The sequence below is a fragment of the Quercus lobata genome, chromosome 10 (assembly GCF_001633185.2).
Source record: "Quercus lobata isolate SW786 chromosome 10, ValleyOak3.0 Primary Assembly, whole genome shotgun sequence".
NCBI lineage: Eukaryota > Viridiplantae > Streptophyta > Magnoliopsida > Fagales > Fagaceae > Quercus > Quercus lobata.
In genome coordinates this window covers 44,575,095-44,593,749 of record NC_044913.1, presented here as the reverse complement: position 1 = coordinate 44,593,749, position 18,655 = coordinate 44,575,095, and the positions used below count along the sequence as shown (strand labels likewise).

Sequence of the window (18,655 nt, the reverse complement as noted above, 5' to 3'; positions counted from 1 at the left end):
CTTTCAATTTTTTTCTGGTTGTCCTACGCCAGTACCATCAAGGGATATATAATTAATCACATTTGTGAAAAGAAAAAGAGGACCAATAATATTTGTGCAAGTATATGCATTGCATATTCTTCTCTCTCTCTCTCTCTCTCCCCCTTCCCCCCAAGATCAAACATGTTACATGATGTACATATGTGCGTGTACATTTTATAATCAGTTTGTATATGTTTTAAATACTTGAGGCCACACTATTGGGGCGGTGTCAGTGGCCACCGGCGGAGGTGGTTGGCCACAGGAGGCTAGGGACGTTAGTGGGGGGTTGGTGGTTGGGGGTGGAGGTTAGGCTGAAAGTTTTGGGTGAGGCTGAAAATAGTTTACAGAAAATGAAATCGTAAAATTTTCACCATTTTCTGTCACCCTCAAATACTTGTAAATGTGGAAAATATTTTCCAAAAATCAATTTCCGTCGAACCAGACATAGCACATTTCAAATTAGATCTCCAATATATCAATAGTGTTATTGTCACTGCACTTGTTAAATCAAAAGGTTTCTGCTCAGTTGCTCATCTTGTTAGACTGCTAATATCTTTTGCTGTCCTGCATCTTGCTCTTAAGGAAGTTGCTGACTTTTCTTAGCTTCTTATCTAGTTCTGAAGTTGCTTGTCTTGTGTTTGACGGAAGATTTAGTAAGGGTGATATAGCGTTATTAACACTGGAAGATGGTGGTTCCCCTATTCAGAATCCTTCTACTGCAGCTGAAGATGCACGATTGGCATCTCTAATTTCCCTTGATGGCATATTGAAGCAAATCAAGGTTTTTGCCTTTTTCAAAACTAGTTTAGTGCTTTACTTGATAATTTTATGTGGAATGCAAACAAGCAGCATCCTAAATATATATTGACCAGGATATAATGAGGCAATCCTCTGTTAGCACCTTGAGCAAAAGTAAGAAGAAAGCACTGCTTGCATCATTAGATGAACTTATGGAACGGATGCCTTCCCTTCTTGATATTGATCATCCATGTGCACAGAGGCAAATTGCTGATGCTCGCCGTGCGATTGAGGTTTGTAAAAGTTTTGCATTCGGAGGAGATAATTTTTTTTTTTCAACTCTTGTTTCCTGTTTGTTGGGTAGGGGAATCACATGGATTGTTGTAGATCTCTCTCTCCCTCTTCCAGAGTGCATTGTTGTAGATCTGCATGTTAGAAAAAAGTTTTTGATAAATTTACGAGGACTGTTACAGTTAAGAGAAAACAGGCATACATTTGATGGACGATAATGTTGTTCAAATCTTTTTCCTTTTCATGCATCTCCAGGAAGCAAAAAAAAGAAGAAGATAATCTTCATTTATTTGGAATGAACTTAAGTTGTATAGTGGGTATGGAAACAAATAACTGAATTTGTGAAAGAAACAAAATGGGCTTAGTGCAATTCATGTGGAATAGTAATGCTCTTAATTTTTTGTTCACTGCCAACGTATGAATATGGGGGGTGGTGCAATCAAGACACTTTCTATATCGGTTGATCTGGCTTTTGTATGAGACTGCACTAATATATTTTCATCCCTTATCTAGAATTTCAATTTGCCCTACATTGCTGGAGGCAATTCCGGAAGAAGATGACCACCTTCAAGAGACATCACATGCTCACAGAGCATCTGCAGATTTGGGGTCTGGTTCTGAAGTCGATGTGGCTCAGTGGAATGTCTTGGAGTTTAACACAGGCTCAACAACCCCGTTTATAATTAAATGTGGTGCAAACTCAAATTCCGAACTGGTTATTAAAGCAGATGCCAGGGTTCAGGAACCTAAAGGTGGTGAGATAGTGAGGGTTGTTCCAAGACCATCTGTTTTGGAAAACATGAGCTGGGAAGAGATTAAACAGGTGTTCTCTCAACTCCCCTAGGCTCTAAGCTTGCTTTCCTTAGCAAGGACTGCAGATGGAACTCGAACTCGGTATTCTAGACTGTAAAGAACTTTGGCCATGAAAGTTCCTTCACTGAGTGATCTCGTTGGTGAGCTTGAGAAGGGGGGAGTACTGAAAGATGTGAGATCATGAAAATTTTTGTTGTGAAATAATTTTATGCCTTGTGCTCGATTGTCTTATGCGAGGTCTGTTTGTATCAGTTTGGGGGGTTTGTCCAGTTTGGCGTTGTAATATATAGCGTGGCTTGCCTGGCAACAGTCTCTTTGCGAATTCTAACTGTTATTGCCGTAATGGGGATTGTATACACGTTTTGTATTCACGTATTCGATATGAGAGTCATCGCTGATTTTCGTATCAATTTTTCGGGTAAATTACTGAAGCTTCTTGTGAATACATCGCTGCCTTGTTTTTTAATCCAAATCTTCCGTTCCACTTTTCCTGCTCCACTCTATACTCCACCAATAAAAACTTGCTACGTGTTAACATAATTAATTAAATACTATAATTATTGACTTATTAATATTACCATTATTAATTAATGATAGTATTTTAATTAATTATGTTAACACGTGATAAGCTTTTATTGGTGAAGTATCGAGTGGAGCAGGAAAAGTGAGACAGAAGATTTGAACTCCTTGTTTTTACCCTTCTATTTCCTTTGATTCTTATTAAACTATCAGATTTTAATTGTCTTTAAATATTGTATCAAAATTTAAGTATTTGATCCTTAAAGTTTTGGAAACTGTGAGATGTTTATACTTGCCCTTAATTGTCTAAATTAACTATTGAAATTAGAGTTGTGAATAGGTTGAGTCAAGTATTAAAAGCCAGAATCTTTTCATTTAATTTATTGAACACAAGTTGAGTTTGAATTTATCACTAAGTTAGATTAAACCTTCAATTTTGGTTTTTATATTTTATTTGTGAGTTATTTGATTAAATTTTTTTTCCAAATATAATAAACGTTATGACCAAAAGTTTTTAGTTCACAAATCTATATTAATAATGAATTTATGGTAGAAATTTAATTATTTGGGTTAATTAATATAATATTTTTTGTTTATGAATTTATAAAGAATAGATACAATTTTTAAAAATGTTATATAACTTTTACTTCAAAATAGATTATTAATTTGATTAATAAATTACACTTAATAATTTGGATATCTGAAGAATTTATTCACAAATTTAAAACAATTCAAAAAGTTTAGTTGCACATCTATTTGACACAAATTGACATCTATTTGACCCAAATTCATATTGACCATGCTGTTTGTTTCTCGATTAAGCAATGTTACCTGTATAATGCCACTTTTCACTAGATTAGTAATGGAAATGGATGGCGATGGCATGGCCAATATGAAATGGAATCAAACAAGGAGGGCCAAAATGAAAACAACTCCAAACTTAAAGTTTGCTTTAGTTAAATAGATAAACGTTGGGCCATTAAATGATGCTATGTAATATAATTGGATAAGGTTCAGTTTGTCATTTATTACAACCATGTCAGTTTAGGTTATTGATGGTCTTCCAGCAGAATTTGTGCTCGGTAAGGATGATAAGCCTCCGCCCAAGGCTTTGATGGACGCTATGCCGTACACTTAGTCATTGCTAGCGAATGGAATGGCAATTGGGTACCATGCAAAGGCTGCACCTCCGACTGTTACAATGCCTCGTTTGAAGGTGGGGTGTTGGTACAATCTTTTAAAATATGTGTAACCTTTTGAAGTCTTTTAATCATCACTATTTGGTGTGTAAATTGTAGGCTATGGTTTCTGGTGCAATTGGGGGATTCTTGGATGTGGCTTTCAATTTTAACACACAAGCTTTATTAGATGACAATCTACTTGGTTAGTTGATTTAATCGTGTTAGAATAGTTGGCTCACCAATTGTTTCAAGTAATGCAATTAATATTTTCACCGCCTTCCTATGTAGGCCAGTTTTTAAAGATTGGTTGGAAGATGGTGATGTTTGGTGATGAAACATGGCTTAAATTGTTTCCAGGATTATTTACAAGGCATGATGGAGTTGGCAGTTTCTTCATAAGTCTTTGTGCGATTTGCTTGTAGAATATGTCCTTTTTTGGTCTAAACTATCTTAGTAATTCTTTGTGCTTCTGTGTGTATGTTTTAAATGCCTTTCTAAGTATTCATAGTTCCATTTTGTGGGTTCATTTACAAATGAGTTTTTTCTTTTTCTTTTAAAGAAAAAGTTCATCCTGATATTTAATAGTCAGCATGATGATTGATAGTATTTTTATATTCTCCTTCCCCCCCCCCCCCACACAAGAATGTTGCAAGATTGCTTTTGTTTTTTGTTTTTTTGTTTTTAGAGAGCTGTATGGATACTGATGTAAAATTCATTTTTATGGAGAAATGCAGACGGGATGAAAATGGTGTACTTTAATTAACATTATTTTTTCTAATATATGGTTAAAAGTAATGTGACTTGCCTTTAGGAGGGTTATCCCAATACAACAAGCTGGAATTTAAAAAGTGCATATGTTTAGATTGTATCACTATCATTATAAAAAAAATAAAAAGACTATCACGAATGTAGTAGAAGTTGTTAAGGGCACACAATTATGTGAGGCACATTTGGTAGTCATCTCTTTTCTTCGAAAGTCACATTCCAAGGTGATTAGAGTGACATCTAAGGGTTCCTTTTTTTTTTTGCTAAAATCTAAAGGTTCCTTTTGGAGATTATATAATTAAATAACATTTTTTTTACTTTGCTCCAAAAGAGATCTGACATTTTTTACAAAAATCTTGTTCTTTCTATTTAAACAAAAATAGATCTAATTTTCTTCACAAAACTATTTTTTTTTTTTTTTATCCACACAAAGATAGTTTTGGTTTTTTAATGCATCAAATCAAACTTTTTTATTCACAAAAATAGATAAGAATTTTTTTTTTTTAGAGATCTGACATTTTTTACAAAAATCTTGTTCTTTCTATTTACACAAAAACAGATCTAATTTTCTTCACAATACTAAATTTTTTTTATCCACACAAAGACAGTTCTGGTTTTTTAATGAATCAAATCAAACTTTTTTATTCACAAAAATAGATCTGAATTTTTTTTTTTTTTTTGCTCTAAAAGAGAGGATACATTCATAAGATAAGTTTATGTGAGTTAGTTTTGGTCAATGTTTGTCATGTATGTTCAACATATCATTCATATCATGCATAAATAGTATATTGGTCATTAGAGTCTAGAAGATTAGACTTTGTCTGGGCGAAATGGATTTCTAACACCTTCTCATTCCGTAACCTAGCCTCTGAATTTAGTTCTTTTGGATAGGTATAATTTGCTTTGTCTTTCTTTTTATCTTTGGGTAGATTGTAACTATGAAAAAAAGCCATTTATTCTTTTGGTAGATTGTAACTAGGACTCAAAGTCTTGTAAGATTCATTTTATCAAGCTTGTATTTATTTCTATTCAATCAATTACAATGAAGCATTTTGATCATGTGTTTTGTATTTTATTTTTTTCTATAAAAAATAAGTGGCGACTCCACACCACTTACCCAAAAAGAGAGGTGCCCTTGCAAGCACCCAAATCTTTTTTTTGAGAGCACCCTCTCCTTATTGAGGAAGCTTTGTGGTCTCTCACAATATTATTTTGGGCCGGATCAAACACAAACTAGGCTCCACAACGCCCAACAGTCAATGACCATTTTGTTGGATTTTGTATAAAATTAATTTGATGTATATTCAAGATATGGTTGTATGATATCATGTGATGTTTCATTTGTTTATGATGGTTGTAGCCTTTTTCATGGTTACATATTACAAGATTGAAATTCTAAGTTAGTAATTTTAGAACATTTATTTTGCATGGGGTTAAAGATTTAATGTTTGGAAAATGGATGGGGTGAAGAAAAAAAAGTCAAGAGTTGAAACGAAAAGAAGGAAAAGGAAAAGAGACTACCTTGCATTTGAAGTGTTTAGTTTACAAGGGAGAAAGGAAAGGAAAAAAAAATCCTCATGCTCTAGTACAGATTCTCTCTTTTCTCTATTTCCTTTCCCTCATTCCATTTCTCTCCAAACAAATAAAGGAATTTTCTTTTCCTTCCTACCTTTGTCATCCCTTGCTTTCCCTCCAGCTTCCTTTCAACCAAACATATATATATATATATAGATAATTTTTCTTCCCATAGTGTTCATTAATCATTGTATAGAATATGGAGTAGTTCGGGAACTTGCAAAACCTTTATTTATTTATTTATTTTTTAGAGAGATGGAAATTGAATACATGATGAAGAAAAATTTTGATGGATGCCAACTATAGGTGTAATTAGCCATAAACCCACACAAAACTTAGATTCAATCAAACAAACAGTTTTTTTTGGAAGTCATGCTGGTGCAATATGTTGAAAATCATGCTGGTGCAATTGGAATCCCAACGCAATTACAAAGTCACATATTCACTTTGGTAAAGAATTTATTTTAATTGATACAGTAAACGTCATAACATAAGGAACTTGGTATTTCAATGAAAATATTGCAGTTACTGTATATAAAGTAAAAAAGCTTTAAAAATAATAATGTCAAAGTTTAAAAATTAAATAAACAGCGCACTAATCGTGGGTTATGCCTTGCTTGACAAAAGTTTCAGAAAGCCTTTCTCTTATATCACTAAAAATATATGCAAGCTATTTAATAAGACAATCATTGAACATACCTGGCCAAAGGATTTTAGGCTCTCAAAGTGAAAGAACAGCAAAATGTAAATAATACTTTTGAAAACAAATGTTATGTTTACACCTGTTAGAATTATGTGGTTAAATTATTAAATTGACCATATTTCAATAGTTTAAACTTTTAGAACAATCGGTAATTTAAAATGTTATCAGAGCATGAGATCTTGAGTTCAATCTTAATCTCTTCCACTCTACCTTCCATTTAAAGAGAAATGATATGTCCACAATATTTTCACAACATTTTTACAAGAAATCATAAGTGGCAAGTTGTTACTGGTTATTATTGTTGGGGCAAAAAAGTAATTTTAGTATTTTATTAAAATTTGAAAAAGTAATTTTAGTATTATATTCAAATTTGAACTAATAACAAATAATCACCTATGATTTGTTGTAAAAATATTGTGGACGTAGCATTTCTCCCATTTAAATTCCTATGTGTTGGGCCTCACCTATTAAAATGTAGTTTCTTAAGTTTTTTGGACAATCGGTAATTTAACAACACCTCATAAACTATGGGTTTAAAAATGTAATTTCCCTAGAAACGTCAGAAAATTATTTGTCTAGTTCGTTACAAGTTTTCTGCAATCAAGCACAATTTTTTCTTACGCCATTTTTTCTTTAAATTAAATTGTTTGTCTTCATGTATATTGTCTAAAGACATTGAAAGAACCATCTGAAAAATCCATTATGCTTATCTAATAATCACTTCCATTCGAATTTTATCGGAAGGTATCATCGGGGAAAAGATGAACATTTGGTTTACACTCAAAAGGTAACACTTCAAGAGTTAACTTCACGTTCAAAATAAAAGGAGAAGACTATCATGTATTTGGTCACAAGGGAGTCACCAACTATACCCATAATAATATTTAGTCATCACCATCAAATTGAGAATTAGAAATATTATAAGGTGTTGGGTCATTGTGTCAACAATCCAGTTTCAGAATTAGAAATATTATAAGGTGGTGGGTCCATGTGTCAACAATCCAGTTTCATGGAATTAGACCAAAGGTAGGAACCAATGATGACAACATGAGTTTATTAGAAAAATTGTTAAATGTCCACTGAACAAAGTGGGAAGTGGGAACCATTAAAAATTCATCAAAATCAATAGAAAAAGATCATGTTGGACCATTTAGCAGCCTTCGATGAATAAAACTGATGCAAAATTCAAATCTAAAATTGAGTAAGGAAGACTAGTTTCGTCAATTGGTTTAGCATTAGTTCGTGGTGTATGATTTTGCATATACCAGCACTGCGCAAGTTATTGAATGAAATCATTGTTCATACCAATATTTCAAAGTAAACTTTGAAGATTTTTCCCACTGAGACTTTTAGAAGTGGATCTCTACCCGCTTCATTATCCCCGCTTAGACTTTGAAAATTTTCTCTACTGATTTACAATGATTAAAGAGAAAGTATTAGATTTTTAGATGACATCAATTTCAGGCAAATGAACTAGCCTGGGTAGGCAGGCTTCTACGAACTTAATTTTTTTCATTATCCATGCTCTAATTTTTTTCATTATCAATAGAAAAAGATCATTTTGGACCATTTAGCAGCATTCGATGAATAAAACTGATGCAAAATTCAAATCTAAAATTGAGTAAGGAAGAAGACTACTTTCGTCAATTGAGGCTAGAGGAAAAACTTGAGCGATTGGTTTAGCATTAGCTGAGAAGGTATTATTATTAATGAAAGCAGTCTTTGCCATATTTTTGGTTTATTATATTATTTGTCATACATTCTACTATTTGTTGAATATCAAACAGAACTTTGGTCATACCTGACTTTCCGAACCACATGCCTTGGGAAAATTGATATTCTACGACATCTATCTAAGTATTAAACGGAACCTTAACTATGTCTGGCTCCTCGGACCACATGCTTTGGGTAAATTAATACTTACTGACATCTATCTAAGTATTAAACAGAACCTTAGTTATGCCTGGCTCCTCGGACCATATGCTTTGGGTAAATTAATATTTATTGACATCTATATAAGTATTAAACAGAACCTTAACTATACCTAGCTCTTTGAATCACATACTTTGGGTAAATTGATACTTACTGGCATCTATCTAAGTATTAAACAGAACTTTAGTTATGCCTGACTCCTCGATCACATGCTGTGGGTAAATTAATACTTACTGACATCTATCTAAGTATTAAACAGAACCTTAGCAATGCCTGACTCCTCGGCCCATATGCTTTGGATAAATTAATACTTATTGACATCTATCTAAGTATTAAACAGAACCTTAGTTATGCTTGGCTTCTCAGCCACATGATTTGAGTAAATTAATATTTACTGACATCTATCTAAGTATTAAACAGAACCTTAACTATGTCTAACTCCTCAGACCACATGCTTTGGGTAAATTAATACTTACTAATATTTATCTAAGTATTAAACAGAACCTTAGCTATGTCTGGCTCCTCAAACCACATGCTTTGGGTAAATTAATACTTACTGACATCTATCTAAGTATTAAACAGAAACTTAACTATGTCTGGCTTCTCGGATCATATGCTTTGGGTAAATTAATATTTATTGACATCTATCTAAGTATTAAACAGAACCTTAGCTATACCTAACTCTTTGGACCACATACTTTGGGTAAATTAATACTTATTGATATCTATCTAAGTATTAAACAGAACCTTAGTTATGTCTGACTCCTCGACCACATGTTTTGGGTAAATTAATACTTACTGACATCTATCTAAGTATTAAACAGAATCTTAGGTATGCCTGGCTCCTCGACCCATATGCTTTGGGTAAATTAATACTTATTGACATCTAAGTATTAAACAGAACTTTAGTTATGCTTGGCTTCTCGGCCACATGCTTTGAGTAAATTAATATTTACTGACATTTATCTAAGTATTAAACAGAACCTTAGCTATGTCTGGCTCCTCGGACCACATGCTTTAGGTAAATTAATACTTACTAACATCTATCTAAGTATTAAACAGAACTTTAACTTTGCCTAGCTCCTCAAACAATATGCTTTGAGTAAATTAATACTCCTTGATATCTATCTAAGTGTCAAACAGAACCTGCAAGTTATCTGGGTCCTATTTGAGTGTGTTAACACTTCCTCTTAGTTATTTAAATGTCTGATGGAATCAGCCTTACTGAATGATGTGGATCTTCATTAAAGTGACATAATCAATTGCATGTTTATAACCATCACTTAGGACAGTTGAAAGTCTATGCATGATCTGTTTTAGGTCTGGTTATTGTATCCAGGTTTTTTAACTTGGTAATGGGAAGAAGTTTAGATAAAGTCTGGCATGAACTAGTGTCTCACCACTTGTATACATAAATGGAGTTGTATCCAATTTCCATATTAGCTAAGTATTAAACAAGATAGAAATTATATCAATACTTGTATGACAATTATAGAAATAAGGAAAATGGTCATAACTTTCATTAACAAAAGCCTTGGAACAAGGCAGATTGAAAAGAAAATGGCAACTTGGTTACAAATTACAAAAACCAAAACAGAAGTTGTCAGACCAAAAAAAAAAAAAAAAAAAAAAGAGAGAACTGTACTAAATCCTACTTCTTCTTTATCGTAATTTTTCCATGAGTTGGGGCCTAGGATTATAGGATAGTAGCCTCCAAGGGTCCTTGGCCTACGCCTTTAAGGTCACCTTTGGCAGGTAGCGAAAGAGTTGCAAGAACAAGCTCCATCCTAGGTGCCTCATTGTCTTTATTTGGATCTTGGGGAACAGTCAGGGGCTTGGTGGCATCAAAGGCCATCTCCATTGTCACCTCAGTCACTTTTCCCGTCACCCCAGCTGCTCGGCTACTTTTGGAGGGTTGCTAAGAGAGGGGGGGGGGGGGAACCTTGCTGGGCTACTCTTCTTAAGATTTGCCACCTCGGGAAGGGTGTCTGTCTTGGAGCTGCTTGAAGAAGAGGCATGAATGGCTGGGGGTAGTAAACACTTTCTGTCTTCCTAAGCACAGAAGAAGCCTTAACCCCAGCTTGGTTGAGGGCTTCATCCCATACCTGGGCACAATAAGTCCTACACACCCCTGAGACCTCAGCCCCGAGGGCTTCCTCGGTCTCAACCACTTTAATATCGTATCCTTGTTGCTATGCGTCCTCCTGAGCTTTCTCCGCCTCCTCCCTAGCCTTCTCGGCTTGATCTTTGGCCTTTTCGACCTCCTCCAATTTTTCTTTAAGGCGACTATTTGCTCTTTGACTATATTGCTTAATCGCATTGTGCTTGCTCCATATGCATTTCAAGTTTGTTGCTTACAATGATCACATTATGTTGTTGTTTTCAAGAAATACTTGTCCGTATGGTTCAAGAGCTTCATAGATTCTACAGTTAGGCGTGAGTGAGTTTTGTTCAACTATTCCTAACTCCCATGTTAAGTCTAGAGTTTGTTTTAGGGTTTTGTCACAGAATAGCCAAAGGGGGAGATTGTAAGCTTGAATTTATTCAATCATTAGTTGGCTTTATTCCATGCCAAATTTGCTTGTAATTCAACATTTAGAAACACTGTATTTAGGTGGGAATCATGTAAGAGTAGTGTGTGAGAGAGTGTAAAGAAAATTTCAAGAGTGTGCACTCAAGAAAAGCCTCACGACTGGATCTCGCAACTGGCTTGCGACTAGCAAGTCGCCAAAGCTGGCACACGTGTGAAGAATGCAGGGGAGCTGAAGGGTCACGCCAGCTATTCCACTACAAGACAAAACTTCCAGTCTGGCCAGGCAGTTAGCTCACGACTCAAAGTCGCGACTCGTTCTAGTTGCAAGCTTGAGTCGGCAGAACACCCTGTTTGATTGTAACCAACTCTTCGCATTCCATACACACCCTACTATAAATACCCTTATACCCACGAAATGTAGAGAACTTTTAGAGAGAATTTTGAGAGAGAAACCCTAGAGAAAAACAAGATTGACCCATCCACAATCTTCATCCTTTGATTCTCCAAATTCCTTTACTCTCACCCTCTCCATTGATACATCCTTGAAAGGTTCATTAGCCAAATCCTTATCTCACTATACCAATATCTGTAAGAAGGTTATTTGGTGCTTGGGAAGTAGCTAAAAAGGGACCAATTCATTTTGATTGATGCAATGGGCTATTGCGGGATCCGGTAAGCTAGAGAAAACAAAGTTCGGCAAAACCTTGTTGGAGCAAGAAGCCTGAAGGGCTTAGGTGCACTAGGTAGATTAGGCTTGGAAGGTCTTCTACTATTCATATATCCCAACTTTATTCTCTAGTGGATTATTGACCACTTGGAGGGCGGCGAAGAGATTTTACGCCGAAGACTTCGGTTTCCTCTTTGATAACACATCACTGTGTTGTCTTTGTATTTGCATCTCTCTTCCCTTAATCTTTGCCTTTTAATTACTGTTGTGGTTGTTATTAATTTTGGTTTAGATTGTTTTACCAATTCTGTTTTAGCTTATTTTCATATTCCTCATATACATTGTTTGATAATAAGCTTGTGTTGGTAATTTGTAAATTGGGTGTCTAAACGTTCACAGGTGTTTTATACACTATTTGAACATTCACATACCAAGAGCGACGAATGAAATAACAAAGTGTTAAACCGATGCCATAAATTAAAAAGAAGTGTTTACAACGAAGCCCAAAAACAAAAAGGGGCACTTAACATCATCTGAAAATAAGATACAAAAAAGTTAAAAAATTAAAACTATATTGAAAGGTTCTAGGCATCCGGGGAGGAAAGGTTCTTAGCGTCCAAGGCAGAAGGGCTCTCAGTAGCTTTTGAATGAGGGTCATCAGCAGAGGGGATCAAGGGAGCAACGGGTCCTTCAACAACAGGTTGAGCAAGGACCACACCATCATCTTTTGGATCCCGCTCTAACTGAGTAGAGTCGTCGATCTCCTCACTGATGGTGTCAACACTTACAGGAGTTGCCGGCACTGGGTCATCCATGGAGATCTTGGACAGCTCAAGATCTGGATAGACGGACCCAACTTGCTTCAGGCAATCACCAAAACCTTCACCATAGTAGACGACGCACGCATCAATAAAAGACTACGAGGCCTTAAAATCCACCTTGGCGTCTGCTTTGGCCTTCTCCGTCTGCTCACGAAGGGTCGTCAACTTCATCTCTAAGCTTTCCTTGGCCTTCTGCACCTTTTCTAGGAGAATGGATTCTTGCTTCAATTTTTTAGTAACAGCCGTCAGCTCCTTGTTAAGGGTGCGGATAGGCTCCTTGTTAAGGGTGTGGACAGCCTCCTTGTACTGATCCATCTCTTTGATTTGAATATCCTGATGCTTCTAGAGCCGGCGGATCACTCCCTCTCTAGCGATGCACTTGTCCTAGAGAGCTTTCATGCACACGGGCGCCTGAAATAAAAAACAACCATCAGGAAGAGAAAAAAACATGAAATGGAACAAAGTATGAGAAAAACATACTCTGGCTAGGTCGAAGAGACCCGACACCCCTGGGTCTTCCGTCATCTCCTTGACAAAAGGGTCTAAGTTCATCTCCTTAATGATTGACCAACCATCTCAACAGTATGTTCCTTATGCGTAAGACGACGTTGGACAGTTCCCTGGGTGACGAGACCAGTCGCCGTCATTAGACCTTTACTAGCCCTATAGCTGGGTTTGGGAGGCAACGGCTGTTTGTCACCAACAGGAACACCCAAACCTTTCTTGAATGGACAGTCGTCCTTCCCGTCGCTCTTCTGCTTGGACATTCCCTTGCCAACACCCTTGGGAGCTAACGAGGAGGCCCCCTCCTTCTCCTTTTGCTTACACTCCGCAGCTGATGCCCTTATCAAAGCTCTTTGCCTCACTACCTCCATTTCTGCAAAGGGTAAGAGACAGACGTTAAATGAATAGACGAAAAGAAGACAATGGGAAGAAAGAAGCAAAGGAATAGGAACTTATGCCGACGGGAGTATGTGTTTAGTTTACGAGCTGTAAGCGTCGGCACAAGACCACTGTAATAGGCATGCAGTGTGTTAAGGGTGATTAGGTCCTTGCACTTCCTCTAGTCAAAGGGTATCTCAAGCACCCAATGGATGAAAGCCTCCTGCTTATCGGTTATACGTAGATGAACGCTAGCTGAAAAAGAGAAAAAGTAGACAACGTTAAACACTTAGATAAATAAATAAAGAAAAAGTGAAAATACAGACGGTACTAGACCTGAATCCTTGACAATACCCTAAGTATTGTCAAAACCATGAGGCATCGTCACCCACTCTTCCCGACGACATACCTAGTCCATCCCTTGAACAAAAATGTATCTACCCTTCCAATTTCTATTAGAGTTGGGCATGTCCGACACCAGCCTAAGTGTCTTCTTCCTCGCTGCAAAATGATATATCCCTTAGGACGAGGAGATATGTTGGGGTTTGTAGCACCAAAAGAACTTATCCAAAGTAAGCTGACGACTCCCCCCACTAAGATGACCCTAGAGGATTTTAGCCCCTATGAATATCCTCTAAGCATATAGGGCAATTTGGCTAACATATGGACCAAGGAAAATGGTCAACTGACGGTGTAGTGCCGTTAGAGGCAATCTCAATCCTTTCGCGAACATGGCGTCATACATGCCAATCAGACAAATTGGAATGTTATCAGGGATTTGGTAATGATCCTGTAAATTCTTGAAAATATTGGTCGTCATCGTCGGCTTGAAGTCGTTGACTAACCATATAGTGGGAAGGATGAAAGGACGGGTGTGACCATCCCCTGGACTTCCTGAACTTCCTTCCATGAAAGCTCTCTCAATGCCCTCATCCTCATCCTCGTCATCCTCTCCCTCACAGTCCTTGTTCTCCTTTTCCTCTCCATCCCCCTCTCCCTCCTTGTATTCGTCCTTATCCTCTCCCTCTCCTTCCTCTACTCCTCTACATCATAATTTTTCTCATCGTTATCAAGAGAATGGGCAGACAGTTCCCTCTTTGACGACCAAGATAAGTCCTCCTCGAGCCCATAACCTGACAGGTAGATTTCGTCGTAGCCCGCTTCCTTACGGACTAACAACAACTGCTCACTCGTTGCTTCTCTATCACTTGACATCTATTCACCTACAAGCGATGGAAGCATTCTAAGAACCTATTTGACGGGTCTCTCTATAAAAGTGACGACCAACTAGAAAAACGAAAATAAAAAATGAATGAAAAGAGAAGAGGACTTACAAGATTAGTAGACGGTTCCTTAAAGGTGACGGCATCAGCAAGTTGATGGCAGCAAAGGTGACAAAGTGACAGCTCTCTCTCAAGATTAGCAAAGATAAAATAAGGGAAAATGAAAAGAGGTGGTGGACTATATATAGGGCAAAAGAGTACATGATACGAAGTGACACCTTCGTTTAGAAACGAGGCCAACTAGCCTATGCCATGTGTCCTAGCATTAAATAAAATTTGCTCAAAAAGCCATTAATGAGCACCCTTTTTTTCTCAACAAATAAATAATAAAAGCTACACTCCACGACCCCTCAGCTAAGGCTGACAGAGCATGGAGTAGGGGGCAGCTGACGAGGGTGTTTTTAGGAAGAAATAAACTCATTACGAACAAAGAACTTGATGACTCCATTGAGCCCGTCAGCTTCAAACGCATGTGAAGTAACGCAAAATTGACAACACCATAAGCCGACGACATCACCTTAATACCCGACGATATCTACGCGAGACGACAGGAATCCCCAGGCTGACGAGAAGAGAGAGGCTGATGAGAGTAAAAGAAGCCAATGGGAATAAAGAGCATGACGAGTCTAGCATGGCCTTGCTTGACCCCCACGGGTATCTATATAGGAAATATCTTGCACCCCATGATTAACCCTAATCAAGGGAATCCCTGTAAGGAGAGGATCTCGCAAATTATGTGCATTTATGAGGATCTTCCCTACAAGGAAAGACCCTATCCACCAAGAAACGAATCCCAGTTCTACGCTACTTTAAAAACGCCAAAGCCCTCACAAACCAAGGTGTATAATTTACCCCAGCTCTAGCACTCTAGAATTGTGAACACTCTCTAACTTAACCTTCAGGGAGTATTTGGCCAGTACCACACTAGTACTCTCTGTAAGGTTTCCTTCTTCTTTGTTGCGCAGGTTTTGTTTAGAGCATGTGAGGACTATGCAGCTTACTGATGATTTTCGGTATCATCAATTATGATAAACCTGTTATTGTTGTTGAAGAGTGAGTTTAAGTAGTTTGAGTAGGGTTTTTTTTTTTTTTTTTTTTTTTTTTTTTTTTTAAATAAACAATGGAATGCCTTCTTTGAAATGGTAAATATTGAAAGGTTGATGATTTTGTAGATAGGTTGAATATAGCCGCGTTTGTAGACAGGCATTTGTTAAACCTGTAGGATAAGGATCAAATCAAAAAATAAATAAAACCCTAAAGTTGCGTTTTTAAAATGTGGCTGTAGGCTGAGGATCTAGAGCCACGTTTAATAATGTTGCACAGGTTTTGTTTAGAGCACGTGAGGACTATGCAGCTTACTGACGATTTTCGATATCATCAATTATGATAAACCTGTTATTGTTGTTGAAGAGTGAGTTTAAGTAGTTTGAGTAGGGTTTTTTTTTTTTTTTTTTTTTTTTTTTTTTTTTGAAAATAAACAATGGAATGCCTTCTTTGAAATGGTAAATATTGAAAGGTTGATGATTTTGTAGATAGGTTGAATATAGCCGCGTTTGTAGACAGGCATTTGTAAAACCTGTAGGATAAGGATCTATAGCCGCGTTTAAAAAGCGGCTATAGCCAAATCAAAAAATAAATAAAACCCTAAAGTTGCGTTTTTAAAATGTGGCTGTAGGCTGAGGATCTAGAGCCACGTTTAATAAACGTGGCTAATGTACACCTTATAGCCACAGTTTAGAAACGCGGCTGAAATAAGACTCCTATAGCCACATTTTTTAAAATCCGGTTAATGTGCATCCTATAGTCGTGTTTGAAAAAACGCTGCTATAGACCTGTTAGACCTATAGTTGCAAGTTTTAGGCAATGGCTAGAAATGCGGCTACAAAAAATGCAACTATAGGCTAAATTGACCTATAGCCACGTTTTTAGAAGCTATAACTGCGTTTTTAAAATGCAGCTTTAGCCCGCGTTTTTTGTAGTGACTATACCAATTTCTATCAAAGACTAAATTGTTAAACAATAATGTGCCCTTGATTCCACCCATGTCTAGTCCACCACACTAATTTATTAATGTGTCCATATACAAATCACCCACTTGCCATTACATTCATTTTATCAATGTTCTGAATACCTACAAATAATCAAAATAGTGTAAATAGTGCATATACAAATTATAAGTAAGTGAGTTAAGAACATAGGCATATATATTATATCTTACTAACCTGACCATGTACATCCATATAATATTGTAGATAGACATAGCCTTACCAAATTAAGTCCATATTTTAATCGCATTGTAGCTTTTTCTACCCATTGTTTCATAGTTGTATAGGTAATGTTTATGAATTTAAAGAATGCATAACAATCAATTCTATGATTTAAAAAGCTTCAGCCTAAGCCTTTAAGTTTGTGGTAAAAAATTCCTCAAAAAAAAAAAAAATTTTGTGGTAAAAAAACAATTAAACCATGCGTTATATCATTGTATATGTGAAATTAATTGTTGGATAGAAAGTAATTTACAAATCTGAAAAGTTGGTAAAAAAGAAAACTGATGCAAAGAATATGAAAAATAAATTAATTTGATCTTTCCACTTAAATGACCATTTAATCAATAATAATAATTTTATAAAAATTTTCCAACATGTTGTGTTCAAAGTTGGTGGCAAACTTGCTAAGCTCGGCTAATTATTCTTGCCTTGGAGAAGATGGCTACTAGCATTCCAGCTCATGAACTTTAAATGGCTATGAAAAATTATCAAATTGTATCAGTTGCTATGCCTCAAAAATAGTAGTTGCTTTTGCCTTCATTGGATCACATCAACTATATCATATTGTGTTTAATAATGAAAGAAATAGCAAAATTCAAAATTTAAAACTCAGAGAATAGTAGTACTGTTAAGTTTTGTCTAATACTCATGTACACAATATTCTAGAAAGCAAAACAAGTTTTTGAAAAAAAATACATAATCCAAAATCTAAAACTACAAACCCAACTATATTGTTCATGTACAAAATATTATAGATAGAAATTCAATAATCAAGAACCAATTAATTTTTCCATCCACACAACAATTAGCTTAAAGCTAGATACTAATGGAATTTAAAAGGAATTCAGTTCTTTGAATTTTATCACTCCTAAAATCCCAAACAATTTCTTAAAAGCTAAACAATCCGCAAAGTTATTCATCAACCAAATAGGCCAACTAAGACCCAAAACACAAAAATTCCAGCCACAACACAACAGTCTACTTAAACTAATGTACTTTGAAGAATTTAGTTTCATTTAAAACATTAATATAAAATAATAATAATAATAAAATAAAAAATAATTGTTAGACCCCAAGTTCCATAAAACAACAAAAAAAATTAAGATTCAAACTCTACTTTCTTTTCTTTTCTATTTTCACAATTTCTAGGTCACCAAACAATCCAATTAAATAGTAAACAACAAATTAGTAATATAAGAAAAAGGAAATCTAATATAACTGATGTGTATTGAATCATAAAAAGCAAATTATCAAGCACCACCCAAGAAAAACAAAATATTTATTCCCCTTCCTTCAAAAGTTTCTAAGGGTACATTTGGTACACTGAATGAAGATTAGGACAGGAATTGTAATCTTTATTACTAGTAATAAAATGTGTTGTAATGTAATAACTAAACGTATTCATTAGTTTGGTTATGAGTTATAACATTAGAATGAAACTTAACATTTATTTTAGGAAATATCTTACTCATACAATTATATCTCTTTAAAAATTCTTATTTTTAAATTTAAGAGAGATATGTATTATTTTTTATGATTTTTTTTATTTTTATAATTGTTAGATATATATGGAAAGTTTTTTTATTTGGAAATATATTAAGTTTTGAAATTATTGCACTTATTAAGGAATAGCTAATACAACCTTTTAAAGAGGAATAGTTATT

At 35.6% G+C, this 18,655-nt stretch overlaps 1 protein-coding gene across 1 annotated transcript; it reads left to right on the top strand.

The window, feature by feature from the left end:
* The first annotated feature begins 916 nt into the window (after positions 1 to 916).
* On the top strand, positions 917 to 1,933 carry LOC115965903 (kinesin-like protein KIN-14A). The gene is made up of 2 exons (XM_031085205.1): positions 917 to 1,052; positions 1,592 to 1,933. The coding sequence occupies exons 1-2, from the start codon at positions 972 to 974 to the stop codon at positions 1,892 to 1,894; spliced, it is 384 nt and encodes a 127-aa protein (XP_030941065.1). The 5' UTR covers positions 917 to 971; the 3' UTR covers positions 1,895 to 1,933.
* Positions 1,934 to 18,655: the final 16,722 nt, after the last annotated feature.